A 16,174-nucleotide genomic window follows, 5' to 3' on the forward strand; every position below is an offset into this window, starting at 1 on the left:
CATAATCATAAAAATGTTGGAACTGAACTTGAGTTTGACTATTTTTTTATTCAGGATCTCTTACTGGAACATAAATCTAACAGTAGAAGAGGTGCCGTACACAATATTTACCCACTGGCTAATATTACATTTGTTAAAGTAAATCATCTTTCATCTGCTTTCCACCTCCTCTTCTCCACGTTTGTCTATGGCGTTTTTCATTTATTGCCACACGTTGGCGCAAGTTGACTAACCTTTATATAAAGATGTCAAAATATTCAGATGACACACTCGGATGCAGTTTTCGTGTACCAGAGAAAGCCAACTAAGACAAATGACCGACAACACAAATGCATTTTTCTATTTTAAAGCTACTCAAAAAGTGTTTATTTCAATATTGCAAAAGTGACGAGTACTTTGTACGTATATCTGAAATATTTGACATGTTTAATCCTGTGTTAGCAGAAGTGAGGAGGCGTGGCGGAGCTCTGTCCGCTGATGAAGCAGTGTCGCGGGCGCAGAAACGTCCTCTGATTCGCTGCCTCGTCACGGCTGGGAGCTGAAAGTCTGTCCGGCTGAGACTGGCGGCCAGGCGGAGTATTAGTTTATAACACACCCTGCTGTCACCCCGGATGTTAAAACTGGCTGTGCAGTGCCGACGTGTAGGGATGCGTCGCTCACTGGGAATCAGCGCGCAGCGGAATTGAAATGCGGACATAGCCGTTAGCGAGCGGGCCAGGCCGCGGTGAGCTGGCTGGCTGTCGCCCCTCCTCTGCACCGGGGCAGGAGCATGAATGTTGAGCGCAGACCTCTGCATCAACTCTGTTGAAGACGTTGGAGAAGATGCGCAAGGACGTGAGGATATTGCTTGTGGGGGAACGTGAGTGACGCTTTGGTTTAGCTGTCGATGTGTTTGCAGAGTCAGCCTCTGTTCACTTTAAATGACACAGATGCTCCCACCAGAGCATGTGATGCTGAGTGTCTTCATGATGATGATGATGATGATGATGATGATGGAGGCTCAGTGGATGTCTCTCATCTTACTCTGAAATTATCTAACTGGTCTTTTGTAATTATTCCACACACTATAATAATAATAATTATTATTATTATTATTATTATTATTATTATTATTATTATTATTATTATTATTACTATTAAAAGTATGTACTTACCCTTGTATTATTCCTTGTGAGCATTTTTCCTGCATGCTTTTCTTAATGCAAGTGATTAGCTGCAGCTTTTGGAGATGACAGGATGAAGGGCACTATGCACATATTTTATTTCTGTAAGACAGTTTCATAAATTCAAAAAGTGTGGGTCAGTGACCTCATGTTTAATCAATTAAGTGATGCCCTCTAATCCTAGCAAATGCACTGTAATGAGTTTAATCTATTTGTGAATTATTTTTAATGAGGATTTTCAGCTCAAATGCAATATTTATCTCTAACCTCCCTCCCCAGCCAAGGTGGGGAAGACGTCCCTCATCATGTCCCTGGTCAGCGAAGAATTTCCTGAAGTGGTATGAGCTGTTTACTTTTACACTACTGCTTTCTACTGACCAGTTTAACATGCAGTAATGAGTGTTTTCTGTTCAGGTTCCCTATCGCGTCGAGGAGATCACCATACCAGCAGATGTGACACCAGAAAGAGTCCCCACACACATTGTGGACTATTCAGGTACAAAGAGGCCAGATCCATCCGTCTCATCTGTGTTTTATCCTCCCCATACAGTGACTTAAAACATTCATACCTCTTGAAGTTTTTTTTTTTATTATTATTTTGTTACTTTGCAACTTTGCAACTATGTTATTCTGTTAGGATTTGTCCTGATAGACCAGAGGTCTGCAACTTGCTTTGACAAAAATGCATGCAAATTTATGTCTTATTTTTTATTGTAGAACCTAATAATAGAAATTAAATTGTGGATAGCTGAAAATGACCAATTTTAGTTTGCAGATGTTTATCAAAAAAATATAAATGGTCTTTTTTATGCATATATTTTATATAAATAAGTTTTATCTAGCTGGACTTAGTGAAAAAATAGCTATTTGCATAGTAAAGGCTCCAGACTGCTTTGATAGACCAACATAAATATGCGTAATTGTAAAGTTATGCATGATTTATAGTTTTTTTTAGACATTGTCTCTTAACTATAGTATGGATATGTATTCACCTTTTCAGAATCAACAATTTCTTAAACTGTGTTTTAATTTTGTTTCCACCATTTCTTTCACTACAGACTCACATCTTTGTTTTGTCTTCTTAGCAAAACAGCTCAAGTTTGGTTGGATGGAAAGCATCTGGGTTTAACAGTTTTCCTTCCAAAATTACCCTGTATTTACCTCCATGCATCTTCCCAAAAACTTTTACCAACTACCATGTCCCTGCTTAAAGAAATGCATTTCCACACCATTATACTGCCACCATTATCTTTCATAATTTACTGAGAAATGTCTTGTGATGATGAGAATATGTCTATATCATGAGTGAATACTCCAAATATCCTATATTCTCAGGAGTTTAAGTTTAAGTTGCTATTTTGTCCACCATTTGGTTCATGAGAATATTAATACATTTGAAAATATGATTATTGTGTGCAGTTTAATGATACAAGTCTCACTTTTTTATGTAAAAATAAGAAGGCAATTTCAAATGGCATGTTTTTAGGAGCCGTATTTTTGTTTGTGGGATTTTTACTGCAGTCACTGCCATATAGTCACCTAAAAAAGACTGCAATAAAGTAGGTAGTTATTTATCGCCACTTATTATTGTCCAAAAAATATCACAAAATATTGTGGTACATTTTTACACCACATTGTTCGCCCCTCCTGCGGGCCTCTGAACTGCTTCTCTTTGTTCGGTGTGTCGGTTTAAGTGGAAAACTATTTTTTGGGGTTTGCAGTTGTGTCAAACTGTTTATGGCTCTTAATTTTTGAAGAATTTTTTTGAGCATCTTTCTCCCTGACCTGTCTGCTATGTTCTACATGTCTTCATGTTGTAGTTTGTTCACTAATGTTCTCTAACAAACTAAGCAGGTCTTCAAAGAACAACTGGATTTATACTGCGATGAAATTACAAATGGTGGACTCTATTTGCTAATTCAAAGAGTTTATTAGGTGACTTTATTTTGGGGTATTAGGAATTTCAGCTTGTATCTATCAGATTTGTTATGTTAAATATAAATAAAGTGTCCCTTTTCTTTTTTGCTGACCATTTGGCTCTACTTTGTGTTGATCTAATACATAAAACTTTAATAAAATACAGCAAGGTCTGTGGTTACAGCATGACAAAATGTGAAAGGTACGACTACGTTTGTAAGATGCTTTACCTGTGCTCCTTCCACAGAGGCAGAGCAGACAGACGAGCAGTTGTTTCAGGAGATCTCTAAGGTCAGTCAGTGAATTATGCTTAGCTCAGCCAGCTCAAAGTGTTTAACTCCAGGCGAAAGCCTAATGGCCGACTCTGCTGATCTCTCCTGTAGGCAAATGTGATTTGCATCGTCTACGCTGTCAACAACAAGACATCCATCGAGAAGGCGAGCCTCTTCTGCTGCTGGCATTTCCATAATTTGCTTACATATCAGTTAAACTTTTCAGCACATGACACCGTCAGTGTGATTGTTGGAAGACTAAAAATTTGAGAAATAATATATTCTGTCCTAAATATCTTTATAGGTGACAAGTCACTGGATTCCTCTCATCACCGAGAACACAGACAAGGATAGCAGGTGTGCACATTTAAACCATGCAGCGGAGAGCAGATTGTGAAATTAGCTACTGCTCCTCTAAGACTTTAAAAAAATGATATAGAAAGAGAAGCCCTCTTCAAAATTCCATGTTTTTTTACTGCTTGTTTTGGTTTTTGACATGTTTGTTTTAATGTGCCCAGAGTTCCTCTTATCCTGGTGGGGAACAAGTCAGACCTGGTGGAACACAGCAGCATGGAGACCATTCTTCCCATTATGAACCAGTACAGTGATATAGAGACATGTGTTGAGGTGAGAGAGTGTAACGTTTGCAAGAATAATATCATGCAGTTTGTTCAATGAAAAATACATAATCAAATTATATACACAACATCCTCTAAATTCATTGGCATTCCTGGTACAAAAGCGTAAAAGGCATTGAAATAAATTCATCCTTTAATGCAGTTGTATAATCTCATACTGAAAAAACCCCCCTGAAAATCCAATAATGCCAGATTTTTATTTATTTTCATTTCCTTCTGGTATTTCAAAGATTTCAGAGTAGCATGAATTCTAACAAGAGCGCCACTACTTGTACAGGAGAAACAGGCCAACATTACTAGGACAGATCCTCCACCATACTTTAAGTCAACGCTTTGTTTCAAATAAACCTGCAGTGTTTGTTTCTGAAAACGCTCAGTCTTTGCTTCATCTGATCAAAGTGCTTTAGTTCCTGTTAAAGTCCCAGTAGAGTTCAACAAACTCCTCACCATTATGCTTTTTCTGGCATCACTCCCAAGCAACAAGTTGGCAGGTAGATAGCATCTATTGGTTGTTATCACCTCCCAAAACACACATCAGTCTCATTTAGTCAGCATATTCTCTCTATATAATCTGATTGCTCTATATAAGTCTTTACATAAATCTTTCAACATTTAAATTGTTGCTTTTCAGCCCAAAGGGAACTGCGATCTTATCATGTTAGTACATTAGAGCTCATTGTGATTTTTTTTACATTTTTCTTAAAATCACTCTGTGTCTTCTATTGAGATAAAAAAAACAAACAATCAAATAAATTTTCTACTTTTCCTCAGTTTGTCTTGAACTCCCGACAGGAAGTTCTTACATGTCGATGATCTCTAAACAAAGCTCCACCTGCGGCTGCTTTTTCAGACGCACCAATTAGTCTGAAGCGTTGCTTAGACGGATCGCGTGTCTTAATACCCTGTCTGACTGCTACTTAGAGCAGCTCTTTAAGCAGTGCTTCTTTTTATCAGGGCTTCAAACCTGCATGTGAACATAGGAAAAACACGCATATATAAGTTTTGTTTTATTCTTCTGTTCATAGTGTTCGGCAAAGAACCTGAAGAACATCTCTGAGCTGTTCTACTATGCCCAAAAGGCAGTCCTCCATCCCACAGGTCCCCTCTACTGTCCTGAGAAAAAAGACGTAAGCGCCAAAAAGAACAAATTATGCACCTCTCTTACTTTGCATCAAGACCTGTGGTGAATATAGATGCACCAATCAGAGTTTTAGTGGCAAATTTCTGGTCACTGATTTAATTTTTTTTTTCAGTTCAGGTCTTTCTTTTATGAACTCTTAACAAACACAGTAGTACTTAACCCTGTCTTCTGGATATTAAACATCTGATTACTAGTAATTAGCATCACAAATGAAGTTTGAGATACTAACAGTGTACAGTATGCTGTGCGTATTTTGTGTAGAATAAGTAGATGTGACAGACAGAACTGGACTTTTCTGAGAGTTAAAGGTTTTTTCCACGTTCCTTTAGCTGCTGAAGCACAGGATTCTGTTTAGAGCTCTGTGTGAATAAACACCTGATTATCCTCCGTTGGAAATAGATTCCTTTTAGAAGCTTTTTTGGGATTTATAAGACTTTATTTTTGAAATCTGTGATGCAGCAGATTGCTAACCTACACACCAAAGAGTGGTGTAAACTGCCACTACTTAGATACACTAGTCATAAAAGATATAAAAGGACTTAGTTTCTGGCTGACTAAGTGTTTTTTTTTTTTTTCTTTTATTAATTTTGAATTTGTTACTTGAATCTGTCCTTCCAGATGAAGCCTCTTTGTGTAAAAGCGCTGACCCGAATCTTCAAAGTGTCGGATTTGGACAATGATGGAATCCTCAATGATAATGAGCTCAACTTCTTCCAGGTGAATCGGCTGTTTGTTTGTTTGTTTTTTTCAACCAGATGCAAAATTCTGCAAGTTAACTTTCAGTGTCTTTAGTCTTAACAAATATAATTTAGTCTTAACAAATATTCTCCTGTGTCAGCGAGTGTGCTTCAACAGCCCGTTGGAGCCTCAGGCCTTGGAGGACGTGAAAAACGTGGTCAGGAAGAATTTGATTGATGGAGTGCAGCATAATGGACTCACTCTAAAAGGTTGGAACCTTTAATTACGTTTTCATGCATGCATGTGCCAGTCTTGCTTTATTCCTGACTGTATTTGGCCTCTTCGCACCTTTATGCCCCCTCTGCAGGCTTCCTGTTTCTGCACACGCTGTTTATTCAGCGCGGTCGTCATGAAACGACCTGGACAGTTCTTAGGAGGTTCGGATACGATGACGACTTGGAGTTAAATCAGGACTATCTCTTCCCCCCGTGAGTCTCACTTGATGTATCATAGATATTATACAGTGCAACTTTTACCTCTGTGTTTAAATATGAGCAAACGCTTTGCTCTTTTTAGGCTGAAAATTCCTCCTGACTGCACCACAGAGCTCAATCACAATGCCTACCTCTTCCTGCAGAGCGTCTTTGACAAACACGACAAGGTACGACCCTGTGCAGCTTGTTTTCTGTTTGCTTTAGCCTCTGTCCTGACAAGACACTCGCAGGAAGCTGCTCAGTACCAGAAATACAAACCAACATACTTCTCCTCCTGCCAATACCACCCCCACCCGTGAGGAGCTGAGGAGCGATTTAACCTGCTTGCACGGAAGCGGGATTTACCTGAGAATAAGCCGGTGGTTAAAGGGAAAGTCAAAGGTTGAAAGTGGCATATCGTGTCGTCTATATGTTGTAGTGATTAGTCTCCATCTAGAAATGTTTAGCTACATCCAGTCAGGTTTGTTCTCTTAGGATGGATTCATCTCAGGTTTTTGATTTTCTTTATGGTGGTTTTGAGATTAATATTTTTTTTCCCAGGCCTGGGTTAGTATGGAAAACAAAACTGAATTGAACAAACTATCTATATTTCTCAACTTTTTTCCTGTCCATAGTTTAGCTGTATTCATCCGTCCTGGTTTGAACTTATTTGAACACTTTGCATACGTCTGTCATGGATTAATAGTGAAGTCCTCTATTTATATGTTGGTTGATTAGGTTAAAAACCATGGACTTTTAATTCTAGCAAAAGTTTAGCATTTAAACTAAACGTTTGCTAGCAAAAGCAGCCTGGGAGTCATAGACTTTATCTAATACAACACAACGTTGCAGATCAAGGGTAAACCAGTAGGTTGGGTTATAACTGCAAGAATATTTACATACCGATTAAATAAATTGAAATTATATTAAAAAGCCCATTTAAGTGAAACTTATTATATAGTTTAATTACAAACAGATGGATTTTTGAAAGCCTTTATTTCTGTTAATTATGATAGTATCCCACTTACAGCTAATGAAAACATGACATTTAACATCATAATATTATAGCAGACCAATAAAAAAAAACAACTTGAAAAACAGGAAAATTTTTTCCATAGCACTAGAGATCTGGACAACCGTATTTATAAAAAACCTTTAATGACTAACAGGATCGTGACTGTGCCTTGTCGCCGGATGAGCTGAGGGATTTGTTTGACGTTTTCCCCTACATGCCCTGGGGTCCAGATGTCAACAACACTGTTTGCACCAATGACCAAGGCTGGATCACCTACCAGGGCTACCTCTCCCAGTGGACGTAAGTACTGCAGATGGGAGGAGAACACTGCAAAAACACATAACTTTCTACTGCCTAATATCTTAGTACACTTGAAATAAGACAAAACTAACATGCAAGTAACTTTTTAGCAAGATATAGAATTTTGTTTTAAAACAACAATTCCTTAAAAACTATGGAGTACTTATTACTTTAGACCAACATTTAGCTTGGCCTGATAGCATCATGTACTGTAGGGTTAGTCTGTGTATGTCTATGTTAGGGCTCTGAATCAGAGTACAGGAAGTGGCAGTGAAGGCGTTTCAGTTGTGCTTTAATTAAAAATAATACAGCTTTAATGGCCAAAATGAACAGAATCAGTCATTAATCCCATGTAAAAAATTTTTTATAACAAACAAGTAGGAACAAAGTGAGTGACGACAGCAGAAAGGAAGTGATAGAGCTTCTCTCTAAGCCGCAGCAGGTCAGACGTCAGAAGCTGGGAGGTCTGTAAGGATCCAACTGGACCAGTTCTTAGCCAAACAAGCGGTTGGTAGCCGCAGCTCAGCCTTAGTGATTACTTTGTTGATAACGATATTTAAAGCAACAGAACTGGCATTCTGCACCATTCTGATATTTGTTCCTCCTCTGCTTTACAGTAACTCTCCTGTTTCAATTTGCAGCCACATTACTATGTTATTAGGGCCATAGCAGGAAGAAATGCACGTGTTGTCACCTGCCAGAGCTTATTGGAGCTTAATAGATTTAGGTTTACTGAACAGGAAAAGGAAATGTTAAGCATGCTCAAGCCATTTTACACTCAGGAGAGGGTTATTATGTTAGACTCATAGAGCTGTAAGAATCACAGGAAGATCAGAAGTTTTTCCTTAACTGGTTTCCTCCTTTTATTGAGCTCATTCTGACAGATTTTAACTCAGTAATGTTGGACAAGAGAGGGGTTTTTTTTCTTAAAAAAAAAAAACAGGGTACAGACTGGGGTTAAAGTATTTTTTTAGTTCTTGATAGTCATGAAAATATAAAATAAAGAATGGGAAAATGTTTCTATTTAGAGACTTTACCTCATTATTGCCATTATGGTGGCCTCCCTATCTCATTTTCTTTCTTACATCCAACCTTTATTCCTTTCCTTTTGCCTTCTGTAGTTGTCCTTCCTTTCCTTAATCATATCCTATCTCTCTTTCTTCTTTGTGTCTTTCCTTCTTTTCTTCAGTCCTTCATTGTATCTTTTGTTTCTCCTTCGCTGTCATGTTAATTTCTTTCCTCTTCTATTCTTCCTGTTTTCCTTGTTCTGTCATTTTCTTCCTTTCCTTCCAACCTCTACATTCTTTGATTATATTCATCTTGCGTTTTTGCAGGTTAACGACTTATTTGGATGTCCAGCGATGTCTGGAGTATTTAGGCTATCTTGGCTACTCAATAATTGCTGAGCAGGAGTCTCAAGCAGCAGGAATTACAGGTGAATTTTACCAGTGCAGTGTTTTTCCCTTAATTAAACAGAATACAGGAAAGTTGTAATTTTGCAAAATAATGCATAAACTCGCAGGTGTGGTGTTGGAAAACAACGGCAGCAGTTCAACAATAATGTTTCTGTTGTCACTAGCTGCTTTGTGTCCGGCAGCAGCCTGATCTGATCCGCTGATACCTGTATGTGTGCTTTGGCCCCCTACAGCGACCAGAGCTAAGAAGATTGACCTGCAGAAAAAACAGACTCAGCGCAACGTCTTCCGCTGCAACGTGTTTGGAGACATGAGCAGCGGGAAGAGCGGCTTCCTGCAGGCCTTCTTGGGTAGAAACCTCATGGTAGGCGCCGGAAACAATGTTAACGTAGAGAGAATATACAGACCAGCTACAGCATATTAAGACTGGTGACGTGATTAGCAGGATTCAGCCTTGTTGTAGCTTCACAGATGTTTTTTTTTCACTGTTCTCCCTTTAAACACAGAAAGTTATATTGTGACAGATTTTGTAGTTGTATATTACTTATTCACATGACCTATTTTTATTTCATGCAGTAGGGTTTGTAGATATGTTTATGTAACATTCCACTTCTTTCTAGCGACAGAAGATGATTAAAGAGGAGCATAGATCTTACTACGCCATCAGCACAACATATGTTTACGGTCAGGAAAAATACCTTCTGGTGAGTATTTGAAATTCTATATATTTTCCATTGTGTGGGTTTTAATGATATTCAGTAATCCATATGTTATATTGATTTACGCCATAAAAGTCCTGACACTAAAATTCATATTTTCATTCTAAGACTCCATGTGTACATATAAGGTGGTGAAGTTCAAAGCTTGAAAATTAAAATCATGTTACTCCACAACAACATTTAAGCTAGCCTTATAAATTTATAGATGTTGTGCATGATGCTTATATACTTGTACTAGGCCACCAGGAAGTGATTGGAGCCAGTTATATTAGCTTCTTATCTTGTTCACGTGATGTTATTGTATTGCATACTCTTTTCAGTTTGACAAAAGCATTAAGATTGTTTTTTAAAAAAATTGGAGGCATAGTTGGTTTTCCACAAGAACAATTTAATCCAAATTAATCTCCTGGTAAAGTAAAATCATGAATTTGGGGCAGCTTCACAAGTCACAGACGGTGAATAGAGTCAGTGTTTCAAGGGCCGCAACATACAGATCTATGGTTTTTATTGACTTTAACCACCTGTATATATACGGATCACACTACTTAGCAATTAACCAGTAGTAGAAATGATCTGCAAGTAATAGAACACGTTATATTATAGAAGAGCATAATTAATCTGAACTTTTATGAACAGGAAAAGTAGCAAAAATACTATTTTCCAATTTTTTTACAGTTAAAGTCATGAACACTATTTTAGCAGAAATTATCTACATAAGAAACATTGCTATACCAAAGAATTGTTTTTAATTTTTTTGTTTTGTGGCACTTGTAGAATGATAGGCATAGCACTTAAGGCATGGAGTATATTCAGACTGAGACTGTTTAGCCAAATTTAAGCAATGCCTGTTTAATATGCAAAATCAACAATCAGGTAAAATTAACTCCTCCTATGTCAAAGCCAGTTTTTAAGCAAAAGGCAAAGGAGAAAAATATATCGATGCGCTGATGTGAGAGCATAACAATGAGACTTAACAGATTAAGTTTATATTAACTTAATGCTTAAATTTACCCAGGTTACATTTGTGTATTTTAAGTTATATTTTTTTCCAAATTCCATGTTTTAAAAATAGAGCGAAAAATTACGTATTGTTTTTCTTGCGGCTGCACAACAAGAATGTTATGCTAATGAAACTCTCTTCATACACCAAACATTGTAAGTTAAACATAGACTTTTTTGATAACTAGACTCATAGCAACATGCTGCTCTGTGTTGTGTTTTGCCCCACACAGCGGTTCCAAACAGTGCAGAATCTTACCTGACCCAGTCACAGCATATAGACAGGAAACTGCAACAACAAACACAGTCACTCTTTTCTTGCTTTTTCACTGTGAACATTATTGAAAGCAATTACTTTGCTATTTTGTTCCTGTTTTCAATAATTTAGAAATCATACGGGCCTAACAACAGAGCATATAAACCATGGTCGGCTTTTTCCTTTGCAGCTTCATGAGGTATTCCCAGACTTCGACTACCTGACTGATGCTGATATGGCCTGCGACATTGTCTGTCTGGTGTATGACGTCAGCAACCCCTACTCATTTGAATACTGCGCCAATGTGTTTAAGGTGGATTGCTGTTCATTGTTCACATATCAATAGAATTCCATCCAAAACTCAGAATTTTAAGATCTCTCCGTCTCGTCTCGTCTCTTCCACAGCAATACTTCATGGACAGCAAGACTCCGTGCATGATGATCGCAGCCAAGTCAGACTTACCCGAGGTTAAGCAGATGTACGCCTGCAGCCCTCTGGAGTTCTGCAGGAGGCACAAGATGCCGCCTCCGCAGTCCTTCACCTGTAACACGGCAGCTGAACCAAACAGAGAAATCTACACCAAGCTAACCACGATGGCCATGTACCCGTATGTATGCCGGCATTTCATTTGTATTAAGGCTTGTAGGCTACACTGTCTTCTGTGTCTGGAATTGAGGAAAATGTAAAGTAATAGAAGTAGCAAAATAGAAACAAGGCAACAAAAAACACAGCAGAAGGTTGTGAAAGGGAAGGGAAGGTAAAAATAATCTGGTATGCTTATCAAACGAGGCAGGCTCTAGTTCCAGATGATGCATCATTGCCCATATATGGTAGTGGATATATTGGAGCTGTAAATTACATTTGCTTGTCAAAAAAGTTCATTTTAAAATGACTTATCTGGTTTAAAGAATGATAGACTGGCTGACAGTGATTTATTTATTTACATTTTTTTCAAGATTTATAGGTTGTCTGACGTATTAATATTTTTGCCCTTTTAAATGTAATAATTTGTAATGTGAAGTTATGAGTATATGCTCCCAGAGTATTTTTTTTTTCAGCTTTGACCTACCTGCAGAAATTAACTGTTAGAAACAGAGAGAGAAAGAAAATGGGGAATGCTTTTATTTTTATGATCACAGTTTACCGGTTAACTAGGAAAGTCTGTGTAATAGTCTGTATGATGTAACAGCTGTAGGTGGCACTCGTTTTCATCATGCACTGTATTCTTCATGCATTCACAATGCTGGGTTTGGGATGTTACTTTTGGGCCAGTCAAGCTGTTCTTAACTAGAAACACAAACCACCTTTCATCCTGTAGTTAAGAGTGAAACTAAGTATAATATAACTCCCTTTTCCCAGCCTGTGTTAGTGAATGGGAATTAGTTGTTTCATGTATTTCTGTTTCATATGTTCTGTTATATCGACATATTTTCCTTTGGGTAGTTTTACAGTGGTCTTTCAGACGCTTCTCTCTGTGTCCTGTAATTTTTTATAGGGACATTAACAACAATGGCTTGTTTTTCTAAATGGAGCTCACCTCAGAAATACTTCTGTATTTGTTAAGTACCTGATGACCTCATTTAAACACTGAACTTTTTTCTTCTATGTTTGTCCTGTTCTTGTTTGTCTGTTACGCCCCCTGTACGTCGGTGTGTTTGTGCCGGTGTGTGTCCTCCCTGCGTCTCTCCTCAGCCACGCCCGGCTGCGCTGCATGTGCACCTGCAACCGGTGCACGTTCTGCTTGTGTCAGAACCTCCTGAACTCTGAGCTGCTGCAGACCGTCAGGGCCAAACTCTACGCTGTCGTGCTCAGAAGGTCTCTAATGGAAACTTCTTCTTTTTTCTCCTTCTTTTATGTGTTGACCTCGCCAGCGCATGCTTGTCTTCCCGTTTCCCTACTTTGTTTCCTTCATTTGTCATTCTTAATCAGACTGTTAGGTGATATTGATAGTAATTCATCATTTTTAGACAAGTTTTGTTTTTAAATTATACACAAAATGCTTTTGTGTGTGTGTTAGATAGTCCTGTTTTTCCCTCCTGACAGGTTATGTTTATCTTTATTTTACCTGTAAAGGCCTATAAATGTCATCTTTTAAGCGTTATTGTTGACAAGGATTGTAAGCTGCTCAAACTGTTCATTATCTGCATTACATCTAACAAAGTTCTTATTTCTAGTCCCGCTTTCTCGTGTCCTAACTCTTAATCCTCTCATCTCTCTGCCTGCCTGTTTCTTCAGTGTCTTCACATTTCAAAGCTTCTGTCATATTTTGTTGTTCACCTTCAGTTGTTTCTTCTGATTCTTTTCTTTTTACTATTATCATTGCTTAGACTTTTATCTGCCAACTTGATGTGTACTGCAAAGAGGCAGTAGGTAAAGTGAAAGAAGTGAATATTTGTTTAAATTGCAAATAGTCAGTGAATCAGAATTTGGTTTTTGTGGCCGATTTCTGGTTTTGAAAAGCTTTTACCTAGCATTACTAACTCTGCCCAATCCCAGTTTCTCTTTAAAAGAAATAAAAAAAACAGCATTTAAAACATATTCTCTATCCATCCAGCTCTGGCTTTTCATACCTTTGCTGTTTTGCGACTTTGTAGATTTTAGTCTTTTTGTGCTTCTTTTGCTGGATGCAATAGATTCCTCCTGGCAAGGGGGAGGTTTCAGTCTTAGTTTAAAGAAACTTGCAGGTTAGAGAAATAAAATTGGCTTTTACTTGGTTATTTGTCTACCGGTAGTTGATAGTTTAGTTATTTTAGTTTGAAGAGGGGCATACATTCTTACGCAGTCTTTTATGAGTAAACTGATCCAAAGAGGTCATGGACATGCAATGTTTCAAGAAAAGAAAGTTTCATGAGGTTTTATATTTTTTCTGAAAACACTAGCCAACAAGAAAAATCTATGAATTTGCAATAGTTAAAGTTGATGGGTAAGAGTAGCAGAGACGTCACATGGTGTGAGTGAAAGAAGTTTCTGTAGCGTGGCTAGCATGAATAAAACCAGTATCTATTTGTATATTGCCCGGAGGATGTAGAACCTTTCTTCAACTCTTGAGATTTCTGAAATGCTTCCATTATTTCCATGATAGGAAACTGACAATATTAAAAACAAATCCACTTTATTGCAATACACTCTGGTAAATGAAATCTTTGATCTCCAGGAGTCCTGTTTGAACAAAAGTTAAAGCAGAAGAAGAAGAATGCACTCGGCCTTCCTGTTTTCTGAACCAGATAACAGGAAGACCAGAGACAAAATATGGTTTCCTGTTTGAAAGTTACTTCCACCTTTTACTGATCAGGTTCAAGATGAAAATTGACAGATTCCAGTCATCATCGGATCTCTTGATGGATCTAACATCGTTTTGACAAATCTAATGGGCATAAACTCTATCTTGACCCTTCTGGTGCTTTCACTGTTCACATCTCTTTTATGTCTTTCTTTGTTTCCTTCTATCTGTGTATTTATTTTTGCCTCTTTGCTCAACAGACATATAATTCAAGAAGACCTGACAAGCTCCACCTTCTGGCTGAGAGCAAGTGTCGGGGCCACCGTGTTTGCAGTACTTGGCTTCGCCGTATACAGATTACTGCTGAAGACACGGTGATCACCTGGCAAAGTGATCCAACATTTGTTACCATGGTATGCAAAAGGGCCAATCTTGACCGATCGACACATTTGGACAATCTTTTATGCATTTAGAATATAATGATTTTTGAAGAATCTCATTAAAACCTATAGATTATTGTTACAAGTCCCTTTTAATTGATGGAGAAAATATGTGTTCACATATAAACCTCTTACTTTTTCCTGATTCGTTCCACTTGTGTTTCTCATTTTGTGGATAAAATATTTATTTTGTATCAATACGATAATTTGCTTAATCTGAATAAAAATAACTAAAGCTATTTATATTTCTATAAAGATCTAGATAAACTGCTGCTATGCCATGAGTTAGATAAAGGTATTTTTGGTTGCATGCTGATGTGATAGAGGTTAATTACATTATAATGGTTTTTGGGCTGTCTGAGGTCTGTAAATAGTGTATATAATATAAAATGGCTTTTCTGCTCATGCTTATGGACAAAAAACAACAATAATAATAAGAGACAAATGGCCAAATCTTTCCACACATTTCTGTCTTGTTTGCACAGCCCAGTTGATCATCATTGGGTGAGTGTGTAAAAGAAATACTTTGCTGCTCTTTTATGTTTTCCTGCATAGGTCAGTTTTCACTTCAAATGTATGCATGTGTTTCTGTACGAAGAAACTGGCCGCACTTGTGTTTAGGCATGCCAGGTTTTTGTGACCTGCAAAAAACAGCTTATTCCAGTTTTTGTTTTTGTTTTGTTTTTTAAACAATCTAATTTGAGTGCTGGATAGTGCAGAGTTTGAGAAGAATAACTGAGTGTTGCAAGAATCAGCTCTTGTTTCTGAAAATGCAATAATGTGGCCACAAAACACTCATTTTCACAAATGTCGCCACAGTATTTATGTATTTCTTCTGCCCAATCTTTCTGAACGTTTACAATAAATGAATGCCTATAAAATGTGGTGGAATAAAATCTGTTCTTTTCTGTCTGTCAGGTTGTATCTAGTGAACATAATGGAACTTGCTAATATATCTTTATCTTTCATTATTGTTTTTATTACCTTTTGGTTTTCCTGAATATTATTAAAACAATTTTTTCTGATGCACAAGGGGGCAGCATTGGATGAAAAAAATTTTTTAACTATCTGATTGATATATCGCACACAGTCATGATCAATAAAGAGGAAGATAATTGAAAAGTTTATTTCAGTTGCTCAATTCATTATGTGAAACGGACTTACTGATCTCCTGTAATGTACTGGTTCTTGGGCCTTTAGTTGTTAGTCAGGCTTGGAATGTGAACATTTGCAAACCAATTAAAAAACCCAAGTGCTTAACTGGATATGAAACACCACAATGTTTATCAAATCACATAGAATTCCATATTAGGAAGACTCTTCATCACTCTGCAACGTAGTTGATCCATTTTATATCACAAATTGTTTACTCAACTAGAAGGTGGATATACAGAAGGGTGATCTCTGAACATCTGATAAACTTTACAACATAGTGTAAAGTGACTGACTGTGTTCATGAAAAAGTCGTTTAACTCTGGCTGTGGTTAGAACATGATAAACGCCCTGTATTATTTTTATATGAGCTAG

General features: G+C 37.5%; 1 protein-coding gene across 2 annotated transcripts; it reads left to right on the plus strand.

Annotated features, from left to right (window-relative positions):
• Positions 1-503: 503 nt before the first annotated feature.
• LOC122829515 (mitochondrial Rho GTPase 1-A-like) lies at positions 504-15,532 on the plus strand. 2 transcript variants are annotated; one of them, XM_044114116.1, is made up of 20 exons: positions 504-859; positions 1,443-1,501; positions 1,578-1,659; positions 3,328-3,371; positions 3,464-3,517; positions 3,657-3,709; positions 3,871-3,979; positions 5,016-5,117; positions 5,750-5,848; positions 5,970-6,078; positions 6,177-6,297; positions 6,386-6,470; positions 7,452-7,597; positions 8,932-9,032; positions 9,246-9,376; positions 9,633-9,716; positions 11,177-11,299; positions 11,392-11,594; positions 12,680-12,802; positions 14,468-15,532. In XM_044114116.1, exons 1-20 carry the CDS (start codon positions 823-825, stop codon positions 14,583-14,585), a joined length of 1,983 nt encoding a protein of 660 aa, XP_043970051.1. In that variant the 5' UTR covers positions 504-822; the 3' UTR covers positions 14,586-15,532. The 2 variants fall into 2 exon arrangements, with proteins under 2 accessions (XP_043970051.1, XP_043970052.1); XM_044114117.1 differs by lacking the exon at positions 12,680-12,802.
• The last annotated feature ends 642 nt before the right edge of the window (positions 15,533-16,174 follow it).

Source organism: Gambusia affinis, linkage group LG04, assembly GCF_019740435.1.
Source record: "Gambusia affinis linkage group LG04, SWU_Gaff_1.0, whole genome shotgun sequence".
Lineage (NCBI taxonomy): Eukaryota > Metazoa > Chordata > Actinopteri > Cyprinodontiformes > Poeciliidae > Gambusia > Gambusia affinis.

What these genes read in the sequence shown, in the direction of transcription:
- LOC122829515 (XM_044114116.1), top strand. Translation starts at nt 823, where the DNA reads ATGCGCAAGGACGTGAGGATATTGCTTGTGGGGGAAC. An exon ending in ATGAGCTCAACTTCTTCCAG is followed by an intron (nt 5,849 to 5,969) that starts GTGAATCGGCTG and finishes CTCCTGTGTCAG; the next exon opens with CGAGTGTGCTTCAACAGCCC. An exon ending in TCTTTGACAAACACGACAAG is followed by an intron (nt 6,471 to 7,451) that starts GTACGACCCTGT and finishes AATGACTAACAG; the next exon opens with GATCGTGACTGTGCCTTGTC.